This window comes from Charadrius vociferus, unplaced genomic scaffold, assembly GCF_000708025.1.
Source record: "Charadrius vociferus isolate BGI_N301 unplaced genomic scaffold, ASM70802v2 scaffold103, whole genome shotgun sequence".
Lineage (NCBI taxonomy): Eukaryota > Metazoa > Chordata > Aves > Charadriiformes > Charadriidae > Charadrius > Charadrius vociferus.
The window spans coordinates 3,291,763-3,317,526 of NW_009648061.1; the positions used below are offsets into that span (position 1 = coordinate 3,291,763).

A 25,764-nucleotide genomic window follows, 5' to 3' on the forward strand; every position below is an offset into this window, starting at 1 on the left:
AAAGGTGCCATAAGCTCTTGAAAGGCTTTGTATCAAAGTCCTGGGAGCATGATTTGCGAAGGAGGGTGAGTTGGACTCTTTCAGATACTTAGCAGGGAGGGGACGGGGGGGAGAGAAGATGGAGGGAGATGAGACAACAGCCCTTTTTGTGTTTGGGGCTAATAATGCCCTGAAGAAAGGCAGGACTGAGTAAAAGAAAAATTGCAGATGGGCTAATCACAGTGCTTTGTTGGACATTATGACAAAAGCTGATAGAAAGGATAGTATGAGATATGAAGGTGGTAGATGGTTAATGGAATAATTTGCAACGTGAGTTCACCAAAACCAGATTGTACTGGAATAACTTGCTTATTGACCTTTTCTTAGATTATATCTGATGTCTTTCTATTTCCTATCAGGGCTCTGAGCACACATTTTCTGTAGTGCCACTTGGGAGATGTTTAGTTAAGCTAGCGAAGATGGATATTCTTGCAAGGGTGTAGGTGGGCAAGGGCCTGGGCAAAGGAGTTTGTTGTTTTGAAAATCAAATTAATGGAAAGGAAGGATGCTACTAATGAAGTCCCACAAGGAGAACTCTTTTGGACACTTGAAAAATACTTTTTCATTTTATTATCTCGGCACAAAACCCCGAAATATGCCAAGGAAACTTTTTGATAGGGGAATATTAGGAGGCATTGTCTGAAGAAAGGAAGATAAATCTTGCGTAGAAAGAGCTTTGCAGATCAGAGGGAAAGAACAGAATTGGAGCCAAGCTAACAACACACCTAATAGCTAGTTACAAATTAGGGATCTTCGGCTGAAAACAAGAGTAGGAAAAGACCTGGGTGACCTGCTTGACTACAGTACGTCTCGGCCACCTATATTAGGAACATAATAGAATATTTCACAGCCTAACCACTTGACAAGCAAAATCGGGAGTGTTATGTAGTGTTAGGACTTCATCTGGGGAACTGTATATGACTGTGACCCTCTGTGGGCAAGACAGACTCTTTCCAGTCCTCTTCTCTTTGGAACTGATCTGCCTGGATGATCAAGGAATTAAGAAGCCTGTTGTATGCAGACCTGACTTAGTGTGTTTCCTTCGTTTCTTAACAATGGAAAGGCTGCTAGCTTATGTAAATGGAGGTTATACATCAAGACTGCTGAATCCTGGTAAGAATAAGTAATTTGATGAAGGATTTGACAACCTTTATTTTCAAAGACAAGAACAGTTGAGTCCTTGGCATCTTTTAGGATGGTAGCATCTGACCAAGGAGGGAGTGAGGGCAAAAGGTGGCTTTTCTTCACACAGCAGGCTTTGCTTTTAGGGCTTTGACTAACCAGCCATGTTGTGTTTGGGTTATATGGCGGATCTTTGTGGTAACTGATGCTCTTCAGTTTTCCATCCAAGGGGAAACGTGGTAGCCATGTTGAAGATAGAGTGACTCTTGAGCCATGATTGTACTGTCTGGTCTCTGATCAAGCTTCTAAGTTTTCAAGGCTTATTTAGCAAAACTTTGCATTTCTTTCAGTCTGAAGTTGGAGTTCTTGTTTAGCTCATGTCATCCTTGTCTGTGGTTCACCTTGAGCTGCTTTTGGCAAGAACCTGAAGCTAATGCAGAACATAACCGAGAAGTCTTCTCCAAAGTGATCTAATTTGTGTCCTCCCTTGCTTAAGGTCCTATCCTGAGAGTCTTAGGAATTTGAGAATTAACTGTCTTAGCCGAGGATCACTTTTTCTCTGAAGTTTATCAAGTTTGTGATGGATTGCATGTCACTGTTGTTCTCAGTCTGCAGTAGGTTTCAGACTGCTTTTGTAACATCAGGCAAAACTTGATGCAAATGTCTTCAGCCAGCCATATGATTGTGGAAGTGTTGGTTTCGCAGGTGAGGCATCCATCTGACGTGCAAATGATGTCAATTTGCACTTATGAATAACCAGGAACTAGTTGTGGGACAGTTCAGAATGCCTCAAGTGTTTGTCACCTTTGTACTAACATGCATCTCATCCTTCTAATTCAAAGTACTATTAAAGCCTTTCTTGAAGCTGAACCCTTCCAATGGTTAATTGCAAACTGCTGTGAACGTTTCTTATGTTGCTTATCTTAGGTCTGCTTTCCTTTTGCCTGTGACCTTCTGTCACCATTTGTTTCTTGCAGCATTTGTCATGGCCATTTCTTTTTGGCGTGGACGCTCTGCTCGAGTGACAGGACTCTTTCAGCTTAAGGTCCTTTCCTTGTCATGCTTTTCAGGGATAACCTGAATTTGTGAGATTCATGGCACATTGCAAGGTCTGTTTTTCTGGGTTTGTTTCTTTTCTTGTCTTCTCTTCTTCCCCCCCCGAATAAGTTCCTGGAAAAAAAATCTGTAGCCATCCATTTCCTTTTTCACTTGCTGCTTATTGTGGAAGGATTTACGTAAGATACAGATACTTTTCTGGTTTGGGAAGTCCTATACTAAATGCTTACTATTGTGTGATTGCTATGTTAGTAAGCGTAGTGAATTAAAAGAGAGACCTTTTTTTTTATGGGATATGATCTGTACAATGATTACTCCAGCATAAACTTTGCTTAAGGCCTTAAGCCCCTCATGATCTCAGTGTTAACAGTATTCCTTTTCTTTGTCTCTACACTCAGCATTTATTTTATTTCTCTTATTTAGAGCAAGCCTGTTAGAATTGCTTTAGATTATAATGGTTTTAATAATAGGAGATTATTTTAAGTGTTTTAGCAGAGGTCTCGATGTATACGTAATGGGAACAACCTAAAACCAGCTTGAATAATACTATGATAATCTACTAAACAAAAAAAACATAATTGTAAAAGTGGATAATTGCTGGTCTAAACTTTTTAACAGGCATAACTACATTCTTTAGTTAGATTGTATTCAAATTGATTATGTATACATTTAATGAAAGCTCCATGTTTTCACTCTCGCATTTTAAATGCAATGAGTCTCAAAAGGATAATGAAAACTTGATGAGTAACACAGTGTGTTACAGAATATCCAAAGCAATCTTCCCTTTCTTGAATGTGCATTGAAAGAAAAACAAAGATAACAAACCCCGGGTTTTCCCCTGGAATGTCACAGCCTTATATGTTGGGTCTTGGTGAATTCTAGAGACCAGGGATTGCAAGCAAATGCTCGCTAAGGAGGAGAAAGCTGCTGGGAGGGGAAAGTGTTTAATACGCTATCAAAGATGACTTCACATAAAAAAAACAAATGATATCTGATGCTTTTCTCCATTCTCTCAGTGAAATGCAAGTTTTGAGTACAAAGTGTTACAGATAAAATCTCCAGAAGTTAATACTGTTCACACGTCTAATAATATGCAATCTCGTTGTAAAAGGAGTTACAGAAGATAAGTTGATAACACTCTTCTGTGAGCAGACCCCAGATGTGGTGTCTTGGATTTCAACTGCATGTATCAGAGTGGAACACAGTTTTGTAAAAGAAGGATGCACAATATTCATCATGAATTAATGCTTTTTTAAAAGGATGCACACATGGTCAGGATTCATTGGAACTGTCTATTTGCATTTTCCCTGTTAGCAGGAAAGCCACCTGTGGGAACTGTGAACTCCCGGGAGTGACAGTATGATTAGATCAAAAATCCAGGTTGCCCAGCAAAAGCCAGTTGAGGAATACTGTAGTTAGACAGACTTGACACTTCATTACCCAAGTGAGTTTTATTTTCTGGTGTTACCCCTCTCAGAGTATCACAGAGCAACTCTTCTCCCTTTGGGAACCACTGTTCTGCAAAAGCACGTTCCTTAATCAACAATTTTTGTGCCAATCTCGAGACTTTCAGTTGTAGTTGAATTTAAGCTCTAGAAATCCTTTCTGTTCCATATGCAGGGAGGAGTTGATGCAGAAAGGCTTTCCCCTGCACCAGAGCTGCTGTGAGAACTGGCTCTGTTTAAGGTTGACTGAGCTGATGCTTGGTTTGGGCAGAAGGGTTGTGAGTTGCTGGGTTTTTTTAGACTCTGTGCTTTTCCACAATGTTAAACACGATCAGAAAGTGAAGTTTTCAGTGATGGGCATCAGTGAAGTAGTGCCGGATTTGTTTTGCTGGAGGCAGCAATGCTTTTTAGCAAATCACTTGTGCTTGCTGGAAGTGGTCTCTAGCCCTACAAAGATCTATGGGGTTTGGGATGTTTAGTGTATAGTGCTGCTGAGCAGGCAGAAATTGGGTCCCCAGGTCTGCCTTGGTACGGCCTTATGCCTTCAGGGGAAGGAAGACCCAGCTTTGGGGAACTGAAGATGCATTCTTCTTCCTTTTGATTTGCAATCCTTGTCAGAGAAGCATTAACACTTCGGGACAAATATCCTGTAGAGTTGTTTGGTTTTTTTTCCTGGATATTGACTTTTGGGACACATCTCACCAAATGCACTAGTATTTCTGCTCCTTTACTCGCTGAGTTGAACGTATTGCCACAGCATCTGCTTTAGCATAGAGCCCATGGTGCAACACAAGCTCTTACAGGTCAAAATCAGAAATAATAAAGTTTTATCTCTTCTGAGATGTTTAGCAGAACTTCAAAGGAGGTCTCTTCTGTTGCAAAGGTTCGATGTTATTTTTCAATTGTCGTGAAGCTGTGGTGAACTATCCAGACGGCATATGTGTGGCTGCTTGGCGTTGTTGCTTAGTAACATCATCTTCTTGCTGAGGCACTCAACCCGCAGTCAAAGTGGGTAGTGAGCAGGAAAGTTAGAAACAGTGATTTGTATCGCTGGATAGCAGTATCTGTTCCTGTTTGTGCATAGGACTTCTTTCCCCTTTTTTGTAAAATTGATAGGGTTGAGGGGAAGGGAAGAGGTAGAGCTGAAGAGAAGGGATGGGGGGAGGAAAAAGGCACCCAATGTGATCGTTCAGTTAATAGTTTAAAAAAAATAAATATTAAAATGTTACCTATCATTTTCTGCCTTGCTGAGGGCAAGTTGTTGTTGCTGTGTGGTAGCAATTGGTTTGGGGGAGTTCTTGTTTTTCGTTCTTTCTTCAGCGACAGTTTCCTAGATCAGAAATGAAATGGGAATTATCTCCCTGAACTTGTCTGTCACATTTAATCTGCTGTTTCTTCCTGGCTATCTTTGCCTCTTATCTCTTTGCTCCCAGTCACACTTCTCTTCTTCCACTAACAATTTATTTTTGATAAAATATTTTAAGCAGGTGAATGCTTCTCAACAGAATGAGGACAGTAGCAGGAAAAAGAAAATGCTTGTGAGGAAACACAAATTTATGGTCTGGGTTTTTTCTGTTTTTTTTTTTTCTAGATTTGTAGAATTAAGATAACTGATGCAATACTTTGCAGTAAAGTCACATTGCATGACTAAAAAGTAAACATAAAAAACTTAAGAAATTACTTTTAGCTTTATTTCTCTTTTTAAATATACTTAGGAGTGTAATTAATTTCAGTATTTGGTTAAAAACTAATTTAAATGGGTAAAAATTATCCAGATACATAGTAAGCTTTATCAAATTATTTTTAAAGTTTATTTTGGGCTTGTTTATTACACTGTAAAAGGTATAATCCATTTTTCTTTTTGCCCTACCTTCCTTTATTTTTAGCACTGATGTGAAAAGTGCTAACCCTAGGTCAGAGGCTGGTTTTGCAGTGTCCCTTAAGCAGCCAAAGCCAATCTGTTTTGAGGAGACTTTCCTAAGATACTTAATCTGGTTAATGGACAAATTGTGTCTGGGAAATACCACAGTATGAGCCATACTGCTGAATGTGACAGTACCCTGACAGTGAAACTGCTAATAGGTTTGACACTGCAATGATAGTTTACAAGAAACACTCCAGACCATGCATCATATTACACTTTAATCTTTTAAGTAGAAAACCTGAGGAAAAGGAGTCTTAAGATACTGACAAATGAGGCAAGCATGTTCTTTCAGCTCTGAGGGCTTCTGTGTTGCAGCACATACTTGTTTTGTGGTGATCTCCTGTAGTGTAGACTGGGGGTGCCAAAGTAGCATATCCAAGTTATTTCCAGACATCCAGAGTTTGACATAAGTTGAAAGGCATCGTGTGTAATCAGTCAACTCGGTGGTATTATTTCCTTCTCTGTTTGTACAAATAGTCCCAAGTCACGGGCAGAATAGTGTACTGAGAATGCAAAAAGTATAAAGACAAAAATGAGTTTAATTCTGAACTTCTGTTAGTTAATCTTAAATGTCAGTATTTGGGGAAAGAAAAACTTCAGACTCAAATTTATATTTAGAGTGTGTGTGTCTAAAATCAAAACAGGTGAGAAGCCTGTGTTTAAGAAAAAGCTAAACCCAATTAAAAGGAATTAATCCAGACTGTGTTTTGGTTCTGGTGAATGTATATCATTGGTATGCTAAGGGCACAAGCTGACGTACCCAAGGTGTGCATTAGCTGGTACTGCCATATGGCCTGTCATGTCTTACTGGTTAATTTAACCATCTGTCATGTCTTGACAATTTGTATTCACTTTCAGTACTTGGGTTAGATACGTTTTTTTCTCTTTAGTACCGTGTTTTTCATCACACAGTGCTGGCATATTCCCATTATCTGTGTTTTATTAGTTTTATTTATAATAACATTTGTTGTAGGTCATACCGTCCTCTTCCAATGTTGTGAGGAGAAGATGCATGTATTCAGATAAGCATTTTGTAGAGGTCTCTGCATACATTTCTGGGAAAAAAGATCAATATCAAAACTCTAGCTATGAATGTTTTGACTTCTTTCTCTGCCTTCTCCCCCCTGTTCACTTCTGGTTCTGCACTGGGGTTCACGTCAGCTTCTTTACTGCATACAGTAAGCCAGCTTAATGTGTGTAAAAGTTTTTATTACATATGAGTTTGGAGTAAAAATCCTACTGTTCGTATGCTCTTTCTCACATGTTGCTTTTTCAGAATTGCAGTGAAGCTATGACCTGATGTACTGTATAATTTATATTTTCTTTTTGTTTATAAGGACAGTAGCATTTCAGGGCAAGCATCTAAGAGGGACTCATGTGAAAAGGGGGTTTCAGCCTTGAGGTACCATTTAAATGAAAAAGTTCTTTCAGTCCTCTGAAAAGCATTCAACATGCCAAAGATACAAAATTGCTTGGATTCTCTTTTAGCTTCTGTGCCTGCAGTTCTTATCTCACAGATGGGGTTATTACAATTTTGCCATTGTGTGGGGTTGGTTTTTGTTTGGTTGTTTTTTTTAAAAAACTTTTAATCTAAGAAAAACTTAGTGCAAATTAAATGGGTAATGTTGTCATTATATTTGAAATTTAAACTCTATACAGCCAGTTGTGGATGGTCAGTCCTCTTTGTTAGAAAATCAAATCTCCTGAGTACAAAGTGTCATAGTGTGTTGAGAATCAGAGCTTGATACTTAGAGCCTCAAGTAGATAGAGATATACAGTGTGTTGAAAAGTGTGGGGTTGCAACCAGTTAAGTTAAATGGTGTAAACACATTACTGACGAGTGCTAATATAATGGTCATTGAGTGGTAATATAATGGTCATTGAGTTTCATCCTCAGATTCTATCTCATTAATGGTGTTCCTGTATCATAAACACACGGAAACTGTTTAACAGGACTCTTGATGAATGTATTTTGTGATGGAGGATTTCTAAATGAGGGCTGAATGGTTTGTCTGGCCAAATCTGGATGGCTTGCTTCATGTTCGGGTCATCACTTACATATTTCATGTTTCCAATGAGCTCTTAAGTACTGGAGAGGAGGGCGGTACTGTATGCTCTTGCTTTCTATCAGAGATGTTTGGAGAGTATCATGAATTTGTAGGGCTCCTTCTCAGGGCTGCAGCAAGGCAGCATGACTGGTTGTAAATGCTTTCACAAATGAAAACTGTGCAGGCTTCATTAAGGCATATGCAAATGCCTGTGTATCCATTCATTTGAATAGTTTTAATGTCTTTAGTTTGTCTAAATGAAAAATGCTGCCAATATAGTCGTTTACATTATTGACCTAAGCTGTCAGATTAGCAGTGTCATTCAAATGTGTCTAGTGTATTTATTTCCATGACAGCCCGCACAAGCTCTGAAGAGTAATTAGGGATTATTTTGTGTATTTCTCTGAGGTTACACTTGTCTGATTACAGTATTTCTCTTCCTGTGGGAAGTAAGACTTTGTCTAAAAACAACCATTTCCCCGTACTACTGAGGAACATATCTGAATAATTTTGAAACCTTTAGCTAGTGTGAGGTGGGGGGGTTGAGTGTAAAGGTGGAGACTGTTGGGTTTTTTTGATCCAGTAGGCATGACTGCGCTCTTCTTGGGTTCTTTCTATTGCCCTTCTTGAATGTCAGAGGAGAGCAAAGGTTGTAGGAATGTGGTACCTTCGTCTGGTAAAATTTCTGGCTGGTTCTAGGTTATCATCGTTGCTCTGATCTGATTCACCTGGCTGGGGGCTCAACAAGACACCCCTGCTGGAGCCTGACCTCAGTCTTCTGCATCTCTGTGGAGTTTTTAAAAGTAGAATGGGCATTCCACTTTCTGTCAGGTTTCAGCCTTGGAGACTCCAGAACACAGAGAAGACTCTCTTTTCTGTATGCTTTGTTCTTATAGATCATCAATTTCTGTTTTAAAAAAAACCCAAACAAACAAACAAAAAACACAAACCCAAACCCCAATGTACTCTATTTAGATTTTTTTTTTTTTTCCCCTCAACTTGTCTGCTTCGCTTCTGATACTTCTCACTGCTACGTTTTTTTTTTTAACTTTCTCCACACTTTTTGCTGTGATGCATCTCTGGCATTGCAATCAAATAATTTCTCCATCTTTCGTTACACTAAAGATTTTACTATTTAAAGAATTAATTGTCAAGTGTTTTCTTCAGCCCCTGAATAATGATTTAGCTCTTCTCTAGGTTTTGGGGGTTTAGGTTTGTTTGTTTTTTTTTTTAACCTAGGAGGGAGAAAAACCCCACTCCTTCAAAACCATGATCATAAGTTCTGTGTCTACTCTGATGCTAAATAAATCACCTGTAATTAATGGCTTGCAGAACTGTAAATTTAATAATGATTTCACTTCGAACTTGTACCTAGACCTGTCTTTTGAATGGGCTTGACGACTTATACTTCCCTAAGGGAAAAATGGCATTGCTGTTAGGGATGAGTTGGCCGGGGAGAGGGGATCAGTGTGTTTTTTGGAATATGTCAGAGTTGCATGTGGCCTTGATGCACATCACTGCTTCAGTTTCAAGCACCCCAGAGTGGTGCAGCATTATTGGTGGGGTGAAGGGGATGGTGGCTGGTTGAGGTTTAGACGAATGCGGTTTGGGGTGAGCCATGTGTTTATGATGCCGTTAGGTTTAGGGAAGCCACTTCTGAGGGCAATGAGCCTCCTTGAACGCGAGAATGCTAATGGGCCTCGGTAATCCCATGTTTTATTGCTTCCTGGTAGTATATTGACTGCTGCTGACCATTCTGACACTGTTGCTTTTCCAACCTATGTGAGCTTTAGACTGCATTAATGCAAGTTGGGTTTTTTTTTGTTTGGTTGTTTTTTTTAAGGAGATGATACAGCTCAGCTTGTGGCTTTAGATAGTAAAGGATGTAGCTGCAGCTAACCCAAGATGCAGGCAGGAGGCATGTTATACCTCTCTCTTTCTTAGTGTCATCAGTTCTTTGAGTTCATGGTCTTTGTTTTGATCGTTATCTTAACCATCTTTCCAGTGCCTTCCCAAGTAGCAGCAGAATATGATGGAGGGGCAGAGTGTGTAGATGAGGTAGGATGCAGTTGTCTGAAATCACACTTCCCCCTTGTTCTTTTTTTTTTTTTTTTATGATAAAAATCATCAGTGCTCTCCAAAGAGCATTGTTAATTTGTAAATGGACAAAAGAAATGTAGTACTTATAGAAGGGGCTGTAATTCTTTATTCCGTAGCAAATCTGGTTTGTTGATGCACTGTTGAACCTCTGAAACGTTGCCCTCAGTTTTTCTGTATTTTTTTTTTCTCAGATTGAACCAAGTACACTGAAATTTGGATATAATCATAATAGGCTGTATTTTAGGCCGCTCTGAAGGATATTAAACTTTGGTAGAGTTGTTCAGCTGCTCTGAGAATCAGTCTCAAAGATGCAGGGTTAAAGAGTGTTTTGAAAATGAGGACCATGAAGAATTTTAATTCTATAATAGTGATATCAACTTCCTGGATAATTGCAGTAGTTATAGGTAAAATATGTCTTAGGGATTCTTGGCAGGCTTTCTGGTAGGAGAACAACAGAATTACTTTCAGTAGTGTGCTAATGGCAAGTCAGTCTGAAAAATGTTAGAAGGGAAAAATATGCAAATAGGGTATTCCACTGAAAACATGCACGTACATTGAAAAATTCAGAAGAAAACACCTATATGGCACAAGCTGATTAGAAAGAAGGAAATGGAATAAATTATTCTTTTCCTCCAGACAATTTGTATTAAAGTTTAAGTAACTTTGTGTCTACACATCTTTCTCATTTCTATCCTATGTTGCCTTCACACATTGCTTTATGTCTGTGCTTTGCATTTTAAAAATATTTAGTGTTTGTTTATGCAACAAAACCACTGTCAACACCCTGAATGTGGTAGAGATTTTCAGCAGGCATGGCTACACCATTTGTCTGAGCAGCACAAGCCAAGCTAGTAGAACATTGCCCACATCCAGGATTTTAATCTGACATGAGTGTCAGCAAGGGGTTTGATAGAAAAGCAATCAAAGATGCAACTGAACATTTAAATAGTATGTTACTACTTTATGGTATAGACTTAACCTTTGTCAAGTGTTGCTCACCTACTTGCTTGCTCCTTGCCTTTGGGATGTGTAATATTTGGGTGGTTTCCCCATGACTGTCCTTGGGAATCTTGCTAACAGACCACAGAACTGAAGTATCTACGTGACGAAGTGATTCAAATGAGAAAAGTAGTCACAGCTGGAAATATACATGTCTCTCTGAAGTATCATGATAGAATATAATATTTTAGTAGTAGAATAAAATATTTTAATGCAATTCCAGTTGATCTTATTTAAAAAAAAAAAAAAATCTGTATCCTTAAAATATTTTTTTTTTCCAGAAGGCATATTTAATTTATTCATCCTCAGAGGATTTAAATTGGAGAAGGCCTTGGCGATATGATTTTTTAAACTGTCGAGGACAAAATGTTGATAGGGCATGACTGTTCTGTTGCTGTCCTGGTTGCGGCAGGGATGGAGTTAATCTCCCCCGGAGCCGGCAGGGGGCGGGTATTCCCTCCCAGGGGCCCCATGCCCGGGCTATCAGAGGCGCTGGCGGGGCGAGGAGAGCAGTCGCCACTCGGGGGTGGGCTGTGGCGGTGCGGGGGCGGTCGGGGCGCTTCGCGGCGGGACTGTAATCGCGTTTTCATCTTTCCTTTTGCTGTTCTGTTAAATTGCATTATTTTAACCCACGAGTTTTGCACTGACGATTTCTTTTTCCATGACTGTGGGAGTTGTGCGAGCGGCTGCGTGGTTCTTTGTTGCTGGCTGAGGCCAAATCACAACAGTTGTACTTTAGCGAAGCAGCAAAAAGATCAGCCTTCATATAACTACCTTTATTCATCAGCCTTATCTTATTTTATTTGTAGATCTTAAGATACGGGCATAAGGTGTGAACTTAGTTCTGACTTTGCTGCTTCCTTCCTTTCCCCCATTCCTGATTCTTCTGTGGACCCGTTTGGTCTGGGACATTCCTGGATCTCACAGCTTGATTATTTTTATTATTTTTTTTTTTCAATTAAAATTATTTTCTCTGTGTAAGAAGAGATAGCTGTCTCTCCAAAATATGTAGTTTCTGTGGAAGAAATGGGGTTTTGGAGTAGATGCAGGCAGCTGGGTGATGCAACAAAAGTGATTAACTGGAGCGGTTGCTGCCCTTGCATGCTGGTTTTATTTGTATGTTGAAAACATTTGTTTGGGTTTTCTTTGAGTTGAAGCGCTGCTTTCAAATAAACTTTTCCTAAAGCAGATCCTGTATTTGTCACTTTTTCTCTCTCTCAAATGTCTCTTCTAAATCTATTTGCAGCTGGGTCTCGGGCATCTTACAGCAGCCAGCACAGCCACCTTGGCTCCGAGTTAAGGGCACTGCAGTCTCCAGAACACCATATAGATCCTATTTACGAAGACAGAGTTTATCAGAAGCCCCCTATGAGGAGTCTCAGCCAGAGTCAGGGGGACCCTCTGCAACCAGCACACACAGGCACATATCGCACTAGTACAGGTAGGTGGATGTAACTTGCATGATTGTCTTTTTATGAGATATGCCTTAATCTTCACTACTAATTATTCTGCTTTTCCTAATGTGCTAAACAAAATGTGTTATGTGCATGCCAGTCAAACAAAATACCTTGTGCAGATGGCAGCTCTATCAACAGAACCCCAAAGGCACTCACAAATAGGAGACATACTTAATGTCATGATATATATATACAGTAGGTTAAGCTAATTTGGGGAGGGGGTTTAATCATAAGGGGAGAGAGAGAGAATATTTTTATTAATCTTGTGTATTGTCTTTGAGGAAAATCTGTTGTCTCTGAAGAAATTGCTAGGTGTGGGGGTTTTTTGTTAGCAAAGGTATTTTGTGTGTTGTAAAGGGACTGCAAAGTTCTTTCCACATGAAGCTAAAGGATCGTTCACTTGCTTTCAAAGTGGATCATATGTAAATATTCTTCCTCTCTCCTGTGGGGGTACGCCTAGGTATAGGTACACAGACTTAAGTCTGTTGAACTATGGCACAGAGAAAAGCTGTTGGCATCACTGGTTTATCCATAAATAATGACGGTCCATGAAATGTGTTGGTGTACAAGTCCTACTTGCAGAGTGTCCTCTCCACCAAATGAAATACAGCTGTATGTTGGAACCCACAAATAGATCACAAATCAACAGGGATATTTATGGTATTTAATGCACAGAATAATTAGAGTACATAAATGCTACATCCAAAATAGCCTAAAGCAGATGTAGAAAGAACTTGCCTTAGGAATTGTAAGTATTTCTGGTGTTTTATCTGCTGTGTTGATCAAAGAGGAAAGATTATGTCCATTCTCGGATCACTCCCATTTTCATCAAGAAAAAGTAATCTGTACTTTTTGGAGCAAGATACTTTGCTTTCTTTTAAAACTTTACATTTTTTTAATTTTTAAAACTATTTCTCCAAGGGCAAAGCTGGCAGTTTTTCACGTCCAAAAATTTCTATTGCTGTATGCATGTTTGGGGTGTTTGGAGTACAGGAGAAAATCCTTAAAAAGAAGTTTTTCCACAGAATTCTCTAGTTAAATACCTGTGATAGCTTATACTTTTTGAAGACGACCATCACACCGTTTCCTTCCTGTGAAAGAAACTACTGTAGTATGTTTTGTTTAGAGTCCTACATGTATATGAGAAAAGATGACTACTCTGCATGAAGAGGACAAGACCTCTGCCTAAATCACTGAGCAGCGGAGGCAGTGATAGTGAATGAAGCGACTATTTATATTGAACTTTACGCTTCATGTTCCACATGTGGCCGACTCGTATTTCCTATATGATGCGCTCTTTCCCAGTAATGCCCTGAAGAGCGTTTCTTGTTTTGCTTGCAAAATATCCCTTGCTTCTCCGTGCTGAAGTAGCAGGATGGCTTGTGACTGTAATCGTCACACCACCTCCTTAAGGAAGAAAACCCTGTCAACATAGATCACAATTACAGTGAATGAAACTGGGACACAGGATGTTTGTGGGTAAAATCTGAAGATGGGTTTTCAGAAGGCACGAGGAAAAGCTAAAAACCTACACTGATTTGGGTAGCAGAAATGGGCTCTATGAAGGTGAATTTTCTTTTGCTCTTTGGGATACGGGTTTGAACGTTGCTCCACGCTCATTCTGAAGACTGACCCCATCAGTCCAGCTTTGTGTTGGGTTTATCCTCCTTCGCTTTCCCCCTCTACCCCTATCATCAGGGTCAGGGGAAATAAAAGCAGGTGGATGCATGGCAGGCCAATTATTCTGTTGCTGTGTCGATAGCCGTTAGCTGCAGATACTGTCAGCCTTTCGCACAACGAGGCTGAAGAGCTGTCAGCGCTCAGAGGGAATTTTGGGGTGGATTGGATCAGCTCTCAGATTCCTCCTGTCTCTGCTACAAATGCCCCCTATGTGTAGGAACATATCCCTTCTCATGGAGACCATACAATTTTTCTCAAATTAGCAGCAAGGAGGGGAAGGAGTCCAACTGAAGTTTGGCACATATAACTTTTTATTTGTTCTTTGGGTTGTCTTAAGAGTTTTTTATTGTAGGACTGAATAACCATTTGTCTTGACTATTTGATATAAGATATAAGGAATGTGGCTTGCTGTGTAGTCCTTGAGGATATGTGCCAAGGGTTTGTGGCCTGTATCTTCTGTGTGCATGCATCACACTGGGGAGGGGGGAAAGCTTTAAGACCTCAGTGTTCTCCTTTATAGACCGTAGTTCATTCTTCTGTCTATTACAACAGTACTTTTAATCATGGTGGTGGTGCATGCTTTTCAATATCTCATGGAATAAAAAAAGGAAAGGCAAACTTAGACTAAGGACTTTGTCCAAAGCCTGATTATTTATTTTTTTTTCTCTGCAGCTAACAATGACCATTAGGAACAAAAAATATGCTAGTTATACTTGCAAGCCATTTACTACTTTGTTGTGGTTTTTTTTTAAAGACGTTCTTCCTGAATTGAAAATTTCACTGAATGTGGAAGATAAGTGACTCAGAATGGAAACTTTTTTTTTTTAAAATATAGACATCACTTTCTCTTTTGTGAGTTCTTCAATACTTATTACATTCAGGAATGTTTACACAACTGAGGATAAAGCCCACTCAAAGTTTTTCATCCTTTAGGTGAATCAACATTCAATGAGCAGAATTCAATAAGCTAAAATTTCTCTGCAGGGTAAACTAAATTCAATTTGGTTTACTTACTCACTGTTTTTTTGAGTGTTTGTTTTTTCTGTTGTAACTTTCATATTTTCCTTCTATTTCAGTTGTGAATGAAATACATGACAGTAGCTCTGCACTAAAGGGCTGCATGTTGCAGAAGGTACAAAATAGTAGGAGCTCACTGAACATCTCCCTTACTAACATAACTTTAGAAAGGGGCAGGATGAATTCTTTAGTACTTTGTCGTTTAAATTATGACCAGGTGTGTTACTGTCATGCTGTCTAAACTAAAAATAATCTTTCAAACTTGACAGCAGTACCTGCATAGGCTTTTTTGGTCTGTAGCTTTTATTTAACAATCTCTTTTGGTCTTCAAAGGGTAATGCCTCTTCTCATAGAAAGTGCCAGCCCAAACTTTTGCATTAAAAGTAGCAAGAAACATGAAATTCTACTTCTGAAATGAGAATGCACAAAAGATGTACTTGGACAGAGTACTCGGACATAATATAAATAACAAATTGATTTACTTACTAAATAGCAACTTAGAACTTGTATTTGTAACAGTAATTTTTGTTCAAGCAGGTGTGCTACTTATTTTCCTTATGTCATGGTTTCAGCTGGGATAGAGTTGACTTTCTTGCTGGCAGCTGGTTTTGGATTTGGGATGGGAATGGTGTTGATAGCACACTGGTGGTTTTGGTTGTTGCTAAGCAGTCAAGGCCTTCTTTGCTCCTCATATTGCCCCACCAGCAAGTAGGCTGGGGGCGCACAAAAAGTTGGGAGGAGACAGCCGGGACAGCAGACCCCAACTGACCAAAGGGATATTCCATACCATGGGATGTCACTCTCAGCATATAAAGCCAGGGAAGAAACAGGAAGGATGAGATGTTTAAAGTGATGGCATTTTGTCTTCCCAAGTAACGGTTGTGCATGAGGGAGCCCTGCTTTCCTGGAGATGGCTGAACCCCTGCCCATGGGAAGCAGTGAATGAATTCCTTGTTTTGCTTTGCTGGCATGTGCAGCGTCTGCTTTCCCTATTAAACTGTCTTTATCTCAGCCCACAAGTTTTCTCACTTTTATCTTCTCATTCTCTCCCCAGAAGGGTAGGGAGAATAGGGAGAAGAGGAAGGGAGAAGAAACAACTTCATGAGTTGAGATGAAGACAGTTTATTAGCTATAGGACAAGAAGAAATGGCTTCAAGTTTTGCCACAGTAGGTTTAAATTGGATATTAGGAAAAACTTCTTCACCGAAAGGGCTATCAAACATTGGAACATGGTGGAATCGCCATCCCTGGAGGTATTTAAAAGACGGGTAGATGTGGTGCTTAGGGGTGTGGGTTTGGCAGTGTTAGGTTGACGGTTGGGATCAATGGTCTTAAAGGTCCCTTCCAACCTAGATGATTCTATCATAAGACAATAATGGAAAATGAAAATAACAGTAATAATAATGGTAAAAGAATATACAAGCTGAAGTAATACACCATAAGTCACTTTCACCACCCAGTGAATTGGTTGTCCAGCCTGTCCCGAGGAGTGATCACGGATTCCTGCTCCCCAGCTAACCTCCGTTTGTGTACTGAGCGTGTCTATGGTACGTAATATTCCATTAGCCGGCTTGTTCTGTCTGTGCTTCCTCTCAGCTTGTACGAGAAGCTGAAAAAAGTCTTTGAATAATATATTGCCTGGCAACAACTAAAACAATCTGCATTATCTGCATTCTTTTCCTACTAAACCTGAAACACAGCAGCCGCTAGAAAGAAAAGGAACTCTGTGCCATCTGAAACCAGGATGGTATCCACCCCATGTTTATGGGTCATGCCTCTGGTGTTTTAAGTTAAACCATGACACCTTATAAACATAAAGGCCTTGCATTATTGATTTAGATCCTAAGTTAATAATAGAACATGAACACTGCTGGAAATTGAAGAGGGCTGTTTGAAGGGGTAAGGATTTTCTTTCAGCCAGAGTGGGACATGGAACTGGTGATCATTTGCTTATTTGCAGAACTAGAAGTTTGGGCTAGGGATGTGGTCCTTAATTATGGGCATTTAATTCGTGTGAAACATGAAACAAGTCCAAGTGGGTAAAATCTCAGTATTTAGCAAGCCTGTTATTGCTGTATCTGTGTTGTGGACAAAGCAGCTTTGCTGCACAGATTCTGGGCTGTCAATGCTGACCTGCAGCAGGGGAGCACAGCTTCAGCAGTGGTGAGGTCCACGGGATTGGTTCCCATCACTCTCTGGAAGCTGGCAGCACTCTGGAGTTTCCTAATGACACTTGCTTTTGTCATAGTGCCTTGGTGAAAGAGGCAAGCGCTCTTTTCTAAATAGGATGTGGTTTCCAGATTAAGTTGTTAAAAGCTTTGAAAGAGCGCAGTCCCCAGCAGTGTGGGAGGCAGGGGTGGTAAATGAGGGGGCTGCACTTATTCTGAACTGTCTACAAACTAGGGCTTTATCAGTGAAATAAGTGCTGCTGGTTTAAAGCAAGGCTGGCTCTGGTAATCATGGACACTTAGACATCAAAACATGCGGAGTGCTCACACTTTAAGAGCCCTCACTGGTTTCAGGGGCTGCAGGCAAGTATCTTTGTCCTTGACCTCACACAAGTGGCAAGGATGAACCAGTGATTACACCAGAGGAGTGAACCTGTCCTCTTCAGCTCTGTGAAGGATGTACACATCTCGCTGGCACCAGAGGAACCTTGACAGCCTTGAAGAAAGCTTAAGGATTGCCTCAGGATGCACAGCCTGAGGACGCTCTGTGCCTCTCACCCCTGAGGGTCACCATGGGGAAGGCCTCGTGATCAGCTCAATCAGGGGAAGTCCAGCAGCTTTGTGTGGTCGCGTGGCCAGTTGACATTAGTTTTGAGTGCTGGATGTGTGGAGCTGAAGTGCATCCTTGATGAAGACAGGGCATGCAAGGAAGGCTCTGTGAGGACTCTTCTGTGCCTCCCAGAGAGAGGGGCAAGGGGTTAGGAAAAGGAAGAGTAGGGTCTGTGGTTGGTAGGATATTGCTGAAATTACAAAGAGGACCCCAAAATGAAAGATTTACTGAGGGGAGGTCAAACAGTAAAAGGATAAGCAGTCAAAGTTTGCATTGCCTCTTCAGAGCGGCTTAGTGGGGGACTTGAAGGGTTTACCAGGCATGCTCTGGCAATGGGCTGTCTGTTAGGGAGCATGTGTAGGTCAGGGGCTCCTGCAGCACTTCTCGTGCTACCTCCAAAGCTGCCCGGTGTCCCTGTGTGCACAGGCGATTGCCAGGCTGCCCTGCAGCTTCTCTGGTGGCCTCCTGTCCTTCAGGCCAGGTCTCCCCAAGGTTCTTCCTGCCAGTGCTTGGCTGGTTCCACCAGTGCACCACTGCCTCTGAAGCTTTCTCTTACCAAAAGCTGTGCTGCCACAGGCTACACCACATCCTGGGTACCATGGTGGAAGGTGCTGATGAAAGAGAAGAGGCCTGTGAAATTTGTGATGGCAGGTGCAAACCAGAAGCGTGGCTCTTTGCGAGCTGGGTTTCTGTGCAGAGGGAGAGTGCTGTCTGGAGAGCTGTGGAGAGTCAGGGGGACTCCTTTTCAGAGGGAAGAATTCTCTTCCTTCTGGCCATGGTTTCTGTTCAAACCCTTGCCAGCAGCAGGGAAAACTCAGTATTTTGTTGTCCTGTGGTGCGGCTCAGGAAAAGCTGCTGAAGGTCAGAAATACTGTCATGTTTCTGGACAGATGCTATCCTGTTCTTTTCTGCCTTCCTTCCCACTCCTGCCTGGTTCTTCACTTGCTCAAGGAAAGGAGACTGCACCAAGGGATGCTGTATGTCAAGTACTGCTCCTAGTTATTTGTAACTTGGTCTTTCTCCTGTAAAAGTGTTTCTTGCTTTAGTGGGGTAGGGGCAGCCTTTGCTCCCAAAGTCCAGTCTGTCTTCATGGATTAGAGATGCTGCTGGAAGAATGGGAAGAGGACCCAGGTGACCGTGCCAGTGTTTGCCACTTTGCCCCTGCTGCACTTGGCCCGGGCTTTTGCTGTCCTGGAGGTTAGGCAGTGTCTGAGAGGAAGATTTACAAGGAAAACTGGTGTTCCTTCTCTTGTCACTGAGCTGGTGGCCTTGTCCCAATGCAGCTGGGTTGTTTCTCTTTTCTGCTTCCTTGCTCCATCTTATGAGGTGCCTGTGGTGAGGATTGGGTCTCTGTTTAGGACCTAAAGGAGAGACAGAAGAGGGAAAAGCAAAACCCCCTTTTCTGCCGCCCCAGACAGGAACAGCCGGTACAAAATTGATGGCACTGTTGGTGTGGTTTTTTTGCAGGGATGGGGAGGGGAGTTTGCTAGTTTTGTTGCTCATGAGTGGTCAAATGGCTCTGGCCTCCTCCTCCTCCTCTCCTCGTTTGCGCTGCAGGAGTGCAGCAGGGCAGTCTCAGCTCTTCAGTGTCCCCATTGCCTTTCCTTCTCAGGGCCAGGTTCGCGTGCTGTTTGCCCCCGCTCCCTTGGGGCTCCATTCCTCTAGGAAGGGCAGCCGCATGCCCAACCTGTTTGAACTTGACGTTGACGTGGTGGATAGAAGTTTGGCACTGTGGAGTTGGTGCTGGAAAGCTTCACCAGCCCCTTGCCTCTGCCCTACTTTCCCTCTGACGCCGGCATGGTGGGGCCGAGCAGAAACCTTACCTTGCTCTGGAACCTCTGCTGCCAGGTGGCTCTGCCTTGCCAGCAAGGAGGCCGGTGGTCTGTGGGAACCGTAACTGCTGAGTAGGTGCAATTAATATTTTTTTTCTTTTGCATTTGAGATTTTTGCAGCAAGGATGGAGAAGGGTGTTGCATGGACTGCTTAATGCTGCTTCCAAATACCCAAGTACTTCATTTGCTGTGTGTTTTTTATGCTGGTCCAGCTTAGGCTTTCTTTGATTCTCAAAATTTTGTCATGTCTCTCAGCTCCTTTGTTGTCCCTTACAAAAGGAGCACAGGGCTACGAAGGGTACACAAATTGATCTGAAATACATCTTCTTCACTATACTCTAAATATTTGTCTTCATATGTAATAAAATATTGGATATATTTGATGTTTTTAGAAGTCATTATTTCAAGGTGAAGACTTTGTCATACTTTGAGGCAATTTTGTAATATTTGAAAAATTTGCCATATGAAGAAAGCTAGACATCTGTATCCTGTAAGATTGATTTACTCTTCTTTCAGGAATAATTAAGCCTATTTTATTGCAGTTATCGCAAACTGATAGCGGTTTTCTGTGTCTGCTTTTACAGATAAACTTGTTCTTTAACCATTTTTAAGAGTTTTAACCTTAAATGTTTAACCTTTTAAGGTCTTTCTTTTTTTTGTTTAACCTTTTAAGGTTTTTCTTTTTTTTTTAGTGGTTATGAACTGGTTTATAATAGTATTCAGATGACATTTGAAACAAATATAATAATGGTTTTTTAAAACTTTAAGAGATATCTTCCTGGTAGTCATTTACAATACCTTATAGCAAGCAGTCTCTTGGTCACTTGTTCTCTTTAGTCATTTCAATTCACTGAAGTTGTCTATAACTTAAACATGCTGAAAAAAATTTAGAAAGTTAACACAGCATTCTTATGTCATAATAAGACTATGTCAAAATGACATTGTGGGACTCCAATTCTAATGTCATGATGAATTTCGTATAGAGAGCTTGGTTCACAGCTCTCTACACCCACAGGGCATGCAAATGTAACTTCAGCTCTGAGTTTGAGCCTTGCGCATCACCAGTGGCAGATTCCACGGGGCAGTTTATATCCCAGTTGCCCCCCAGCTATCTCATCCTTTCTCAGGTTGTGTTAGTATTGTTCCTTGGCATGGAATTGGAATTTAGTTAGCCAGATGTATCACTTGTAATTCCATAGACTTCAGAGTAATGGATAAAAGGAATTTTAAGGGTGGTAGAGGAAAAAAAAAAAATTTCCTTTACACATGCAGTTAGGTGTTTTCAAATTCTTACAGTGAGCAACTGTACCATTGGTACAGTTTTACTTTGCTTTCAGAGCAACACCTAGCTATTAACGAAAAGCTACCTGTTACATGCTAGTTCCTGTATTACAAATATTTCATTTAAAAGTGAAAAGAGAAGCTCAGTTTCAAAAATGTTTTTCTTTATTTGGCTTTAAAGTTGTCACTGCAGGCAGAAAGGAGGAGCAACAGAAAAATCAGCTTTAACTTGCTCCATTTGCATTAAACACTTTGTCTGTTATACTGCTTCTCAAATCTTTAGGTTTTGTTTAGTGTAAAATGCAATAGTTAGGCTAGAAATACCAAACGTTGCCTCTTTCTGCTTAGGTTGTAAGTTTTTTTCTGGCAGGGGGACAGGTTTGTTTGTTTTGTTTTTTGTTTTGTCACAAGCTGATGTGCTGTGCAGGGGCATACTGTGATGCCACAGCTGCAGATTAATTGAGAATCACGCTGGTAAATCACACAGCATGGAGTTCTGGCTATAGGACATAATGTTTTCAGGGAAATTAAAAAGAAAAATTATTCCTACCACTGCATCTCTATTAGATTGGTAATGTTGTGATAATAGACCTGTATTCCTAACTGACATCCACTTGATAACATTGCTTTGGGAGAGAGAGTTATAGGGAACAAACGGGGAACAAATCTTCAGTACAAAGTAAATTGAGCACAGAATACCTTGGTGATCTGCATAGTGAATAACAAATCACCTCGAAGCAACGCAAAGTCATAATCCTATTTCATTTGACAGATCCGGGGTGTCTGGCATAGCCTTATCTGTGTTTTGTTCTTGCATGTATGTTTTTAGATGATTCTTTTTGCAGGTACAGTGGCATCTTCTCTGAGAACGAATTTTTATTTTTCTTACTTGATTTGCTTCCTATTAAAATTTTGGCAGGAGTATAATAAAAGGTACTGTTTTCAACTTCAGTGGTATCCAGTGGTCACTGTAAAGCTGTGGGCAAGAGCAATGAGAGAGGGAGGCAAGTGGCCAGAGGTGAAAACCTCGCAGAACCACCTGTCATCTGTGAGCAATATCCCCCTGATAATGGAGAAGCATTTCTCCAAGTAAGGTATTTGTAGCTTCAAAGTATTGAGCCCATGGTTGTGTTCCACAGAGGAATTGTACCCATCTGAAGACAGACCAGATTTCATTATTGCTCAAAATAGAAACCTTTTTAAATGGCCAGTATCCACAGCCTCCTTCCTCTGTCCCATGGACAGGGTACCTCCAGAGGCTTGTGGTTTGCCCTGTGTATTTTCTAATTCTTCTATTCTCCTTTTTTAATAGAAGGATGACTTAGAGCATGTCTGAATGCTTCTCAAATGTCCCTTGACTTTAGCCACCTCTTGAAGGAGAAGTGTGATTATAAAATCTTGGTCAGTGGAAGTACATACCCCGTAAAACTGATCTGCCACTATTGAGAAAACTCGGTGTCTGCTCTGTGCCAGAAACTGTGTATTTATCGTCTGTTTACTGTACAGGTAGTCTCAGGTTAAAGCCTGGTCACATTAAACTGTAGTGATGCAGAACTATGTCCATTGTCTTTTATTTACTTTAGTGTTGTGTAGAAGTACAAGGTTGTCATTCATGAAATAAGAAGCAATTCAAACACCTTTCATAAATCTCCTTCTTGTAAATCTTTGCTGAACAAAACCAAAATGCTGTGCCTGAGGTAACTACTCAGTAATGTCTTCAAGACAGCTAATGCTTTTGTTAGGGGGATCATTCTTTCTGCAGCATTATATTTAAAGGCATTCTTTTAAAAATCACCAGCCCTTTTTTTTTTTTTTTTAACTCTAGCTGGAATTTTTTTTTTTATATCTATATGACTGTCTCCTTTAAGAGGTAGTCTCTTCTTCTGTCATAATTTTGGCAGTTTACATGTAGGGTTGGAGTTTTTACGACTACAGCAAGTATTCAAAGATGTTAGTTTTTACAATAATGGGTTCAGCAATTTTCAAACTATCATTTGCAGAAGTTAGTTTATGTTTAAGGTGTACATATCACATGGTTTGGCACTGGAATACAAATGTGGTTAACTTAATAGTAAAATAGCTATCTACGCCAGGTGGAAACTATTAATTAAAATAGCTGAAGCTCAGTAAGGTGTTCTAAAAAGTACCAGCTAGTAGCCATTTTATAATTTAGGATTATAGTGTACTAAATAGGGAGAAGTAAAAAATTGAAGACGACATCCATGTGCTTGATGGTTGCAGCATGCTACAGTGCAGGCTGTTAATCTGTTACTGTCTCATAATATAATGATTGTAACTTTCGTCCATGTGTTCTGTTTTATGTTGGCCAGTTGGACAGGAAACTTTTAACAGAGGGATTTCAAGAGAAGGTGAATTTGGAGTGAAAACAGAAATTTAGTTACAATAGGCTGGTATATGTGCAGTAGCATGGTCTGTGTGGTTTTGCTGTGATCAGGTTTTATAATGGTTGTGATGATTATGTCCCATGTGCACAGTGTGAAACCACGTAGTACTATGAAGAGGAGGAAAGTGGTGTGTATGTGTCGTGTTGTCCTATTGCTCAGGGTTGAATTTTATAACCAGTGAGGAAATTGGCATGATGAATTTTAGTATCTCAAATTCTGAAAGGGCAGTTGCTTTTAAGGGTGCTGGCAGTTGTTGCTTTCTGTTTAAATGCTCATGTAACAAATGCATTAAACTGCTTGTTCTCCCCAAATTGAGGGATGCAACCCAGAGAGACAAGAGACAATCTGAGAAAAGATGTTGGCATAACATCTTTAGCAGCCAAAGTTGGCATCTGATTATCACATTATGTGGACACACTGCTTTTTGTGTGCAGAACAGCGTCAGTGAACCATGCTAGAAGCTGAGTCTGAGAATGGAAGGTGTATATAACAGTGGAGATTAAAATCTGGCAGACTTAAAATGCAGTCAGTTCCTGGAGGTGGAAAGGAGTATTATTTTTTTTTTTTAATACGAAATCTTGAAAAACATGCGTTCTGCCCTGTTTGTTTGGAAAGGAAGGAAGTCACTCCTGCCTTGAGTCAGAGAGTTGGGAATCCAAAATAATTGAAAATATGCAATTGCCTGGGGAATCCTAGTATCTGCATAAAGCCTTGGTGTCCCTCAGACTACATGGATTTCAAAATGATGCTTTAGCTGCATATGCTTTTGAGATACAGGCTGTATTACTGTGATGGACACCCCGTAACTCTGGAACCTGGTGGTGAAGGGTGACTGGAGGGAAGGATGTAGAATTTGAGAAAGTTGTGTGTGTGGGGATGTGAGGTTGGGCACAGCAGTGAAGCCTTGTAACAGACCTGGCAGCAGAAGATTCTGCGTTCAAGTTTTGACTTCTGGTTTCGCTGAATTCACATCGAGCACAGCTGCAAATAAACTTTGATAGGGCACCATATCTATTGAACTGAAACAAATTTCTAAGATACAAACTCTGTTACCATTGCTGCTCACTGGATTACTTGTCTACCGATTTCTTGCTTTAGAAGTACAAAAACCCTTATAGTTGAGTATTCATAAGGTATGTATTTGCTTCCATTGATAACCCTAATAGAATTAGGCGATTTCAGATTGATACGCATACTTGAATCCACAAATAAAATAATTACTAGTAAAGAAATGCCAAGTCTAAATTGTTGATTAGGAAAATTATTCCATATGCCAGGGGTTAGGCAATGGCAATTATACGTCTTCCCCCAATGGAACTGTTCAATAAAAGGAAAAAAGGTACGTATTTCAAACAAAAAATAAGCATGAAAATAAAACTAAGACACAGACAATGTGAGAATGTGCAAACTGAAGCAGAAAAATATAGACAAAAGGAGTCTTCAAAGTGACCAGATACCAGCTGTTCTGTAAACAGGAATAGCTCAGAAACTGAGGAAGCAGTATTTTCTTTCACCAATTCTTTCTGCATTATGGAAAAACATCAGTTTCTAAGCAAAGGAATGCTCAGTGTTATTGTGACTATTAGTGTCAGATCTAAAGAATGCTCTTAGAAAACTGAAATGAAAGGATATCAGTGCAGTAGCAACTTCAGTTCTTCAGTCTTCAAAGATCGTCAGTTTTTGCATCAGAAGAGAATTTATTAAGCATGACAATATGCAGAACACAAGTGATGTTTCCTTGGTTTCTACGAAGCAAGGAGTTGTTCTGCAAAACAGTGGCATGTAAATACAGTGATGGTCAGGAGATCATTTTAAGACTTTTGAAAGAATCAGATAACAAGTGGGTAATAATTCATTACTGGGGCACACAGTCACTGTGATTATGATCTTCATTGGGCTTAGTACTCTTCAGCTGCTGGTGGTGGGAATTAATCTGTTAAGTAATTCAGAGATGCACTGAGTATTTCCCATAGAAGCAGCATCCCAGTCACTAAACAGCCACCTCTGGTTTTGAAGATGGGATGGGAACATACGAGCAACGTGAATCTCCTGTGATGCCAGCTGGAAGAGACATGGATGCTGCTTTGATAAAAAGGCTTCCTCCTTACCATGTCATAGAAACATCTGATGATAAAAAGATTACTGAATACACGTTTGCAACAGCATGTGGACACGCTAATTACAAGCAGTTGTGACAGCCAGGTATAACCAGTACCCGAGAAAATTGTGACTAACATGTTTGTAGGTGGAAGAGACCTTTTTTGCTAAGCACCATGCTGTTCGGTGTCTTTTTCTTTTGTTTGCTTGCATTTCCGTTGTACAGGATGTTGTGTTGCCCTAAAAAGACATACCTAGTACAGCAGAGAGGCTGGCTGTTTGCCATGCCCGGCTGTTGGAGGCGCTGAGCTGAGCATGGTGGAGCTGACTGGAGGGAAGGAGGTTGTATCTGCCCTGAGATATACAACATATGAGTGTCTGGAGAAAGTTGGAGCCAGCAGAAAGAATTAGGGGGAGCAAGGCTAGCTGAGTCTTTGAAGCATAACTAGAAATCCCTGAGACAGGGAGAGGAGATGGAGGTAAT

At 40.5% G+C, this 25,764-nt stretch overlaps 1 protein-coding gene across 1 annotated transcript in view; it reads left to right on the forward strand.

Annotated features, from left to right (window-relative positions):
• Positions 1-25,764, forward strand: part of CTNND2 (catenin (cadherin-associated protein), delta 2) — a 327,283-nt gene that overhangs the window by 39,243 nt on the left and 262,276 nt on the right. The window contains exon 3 of the mRNA XM_009883745.1: positions 11,980-12,174. Within this exon, the coding sequence (XP_009882047.1) occupies positions 12,102-12,174 (73 nt within the window). The 5' untranslated portion in view covers positions 11,980-12,101. The remainder of the gene's footprint in view (positions 1-11,979; positions 12,175-25,764) is intronic.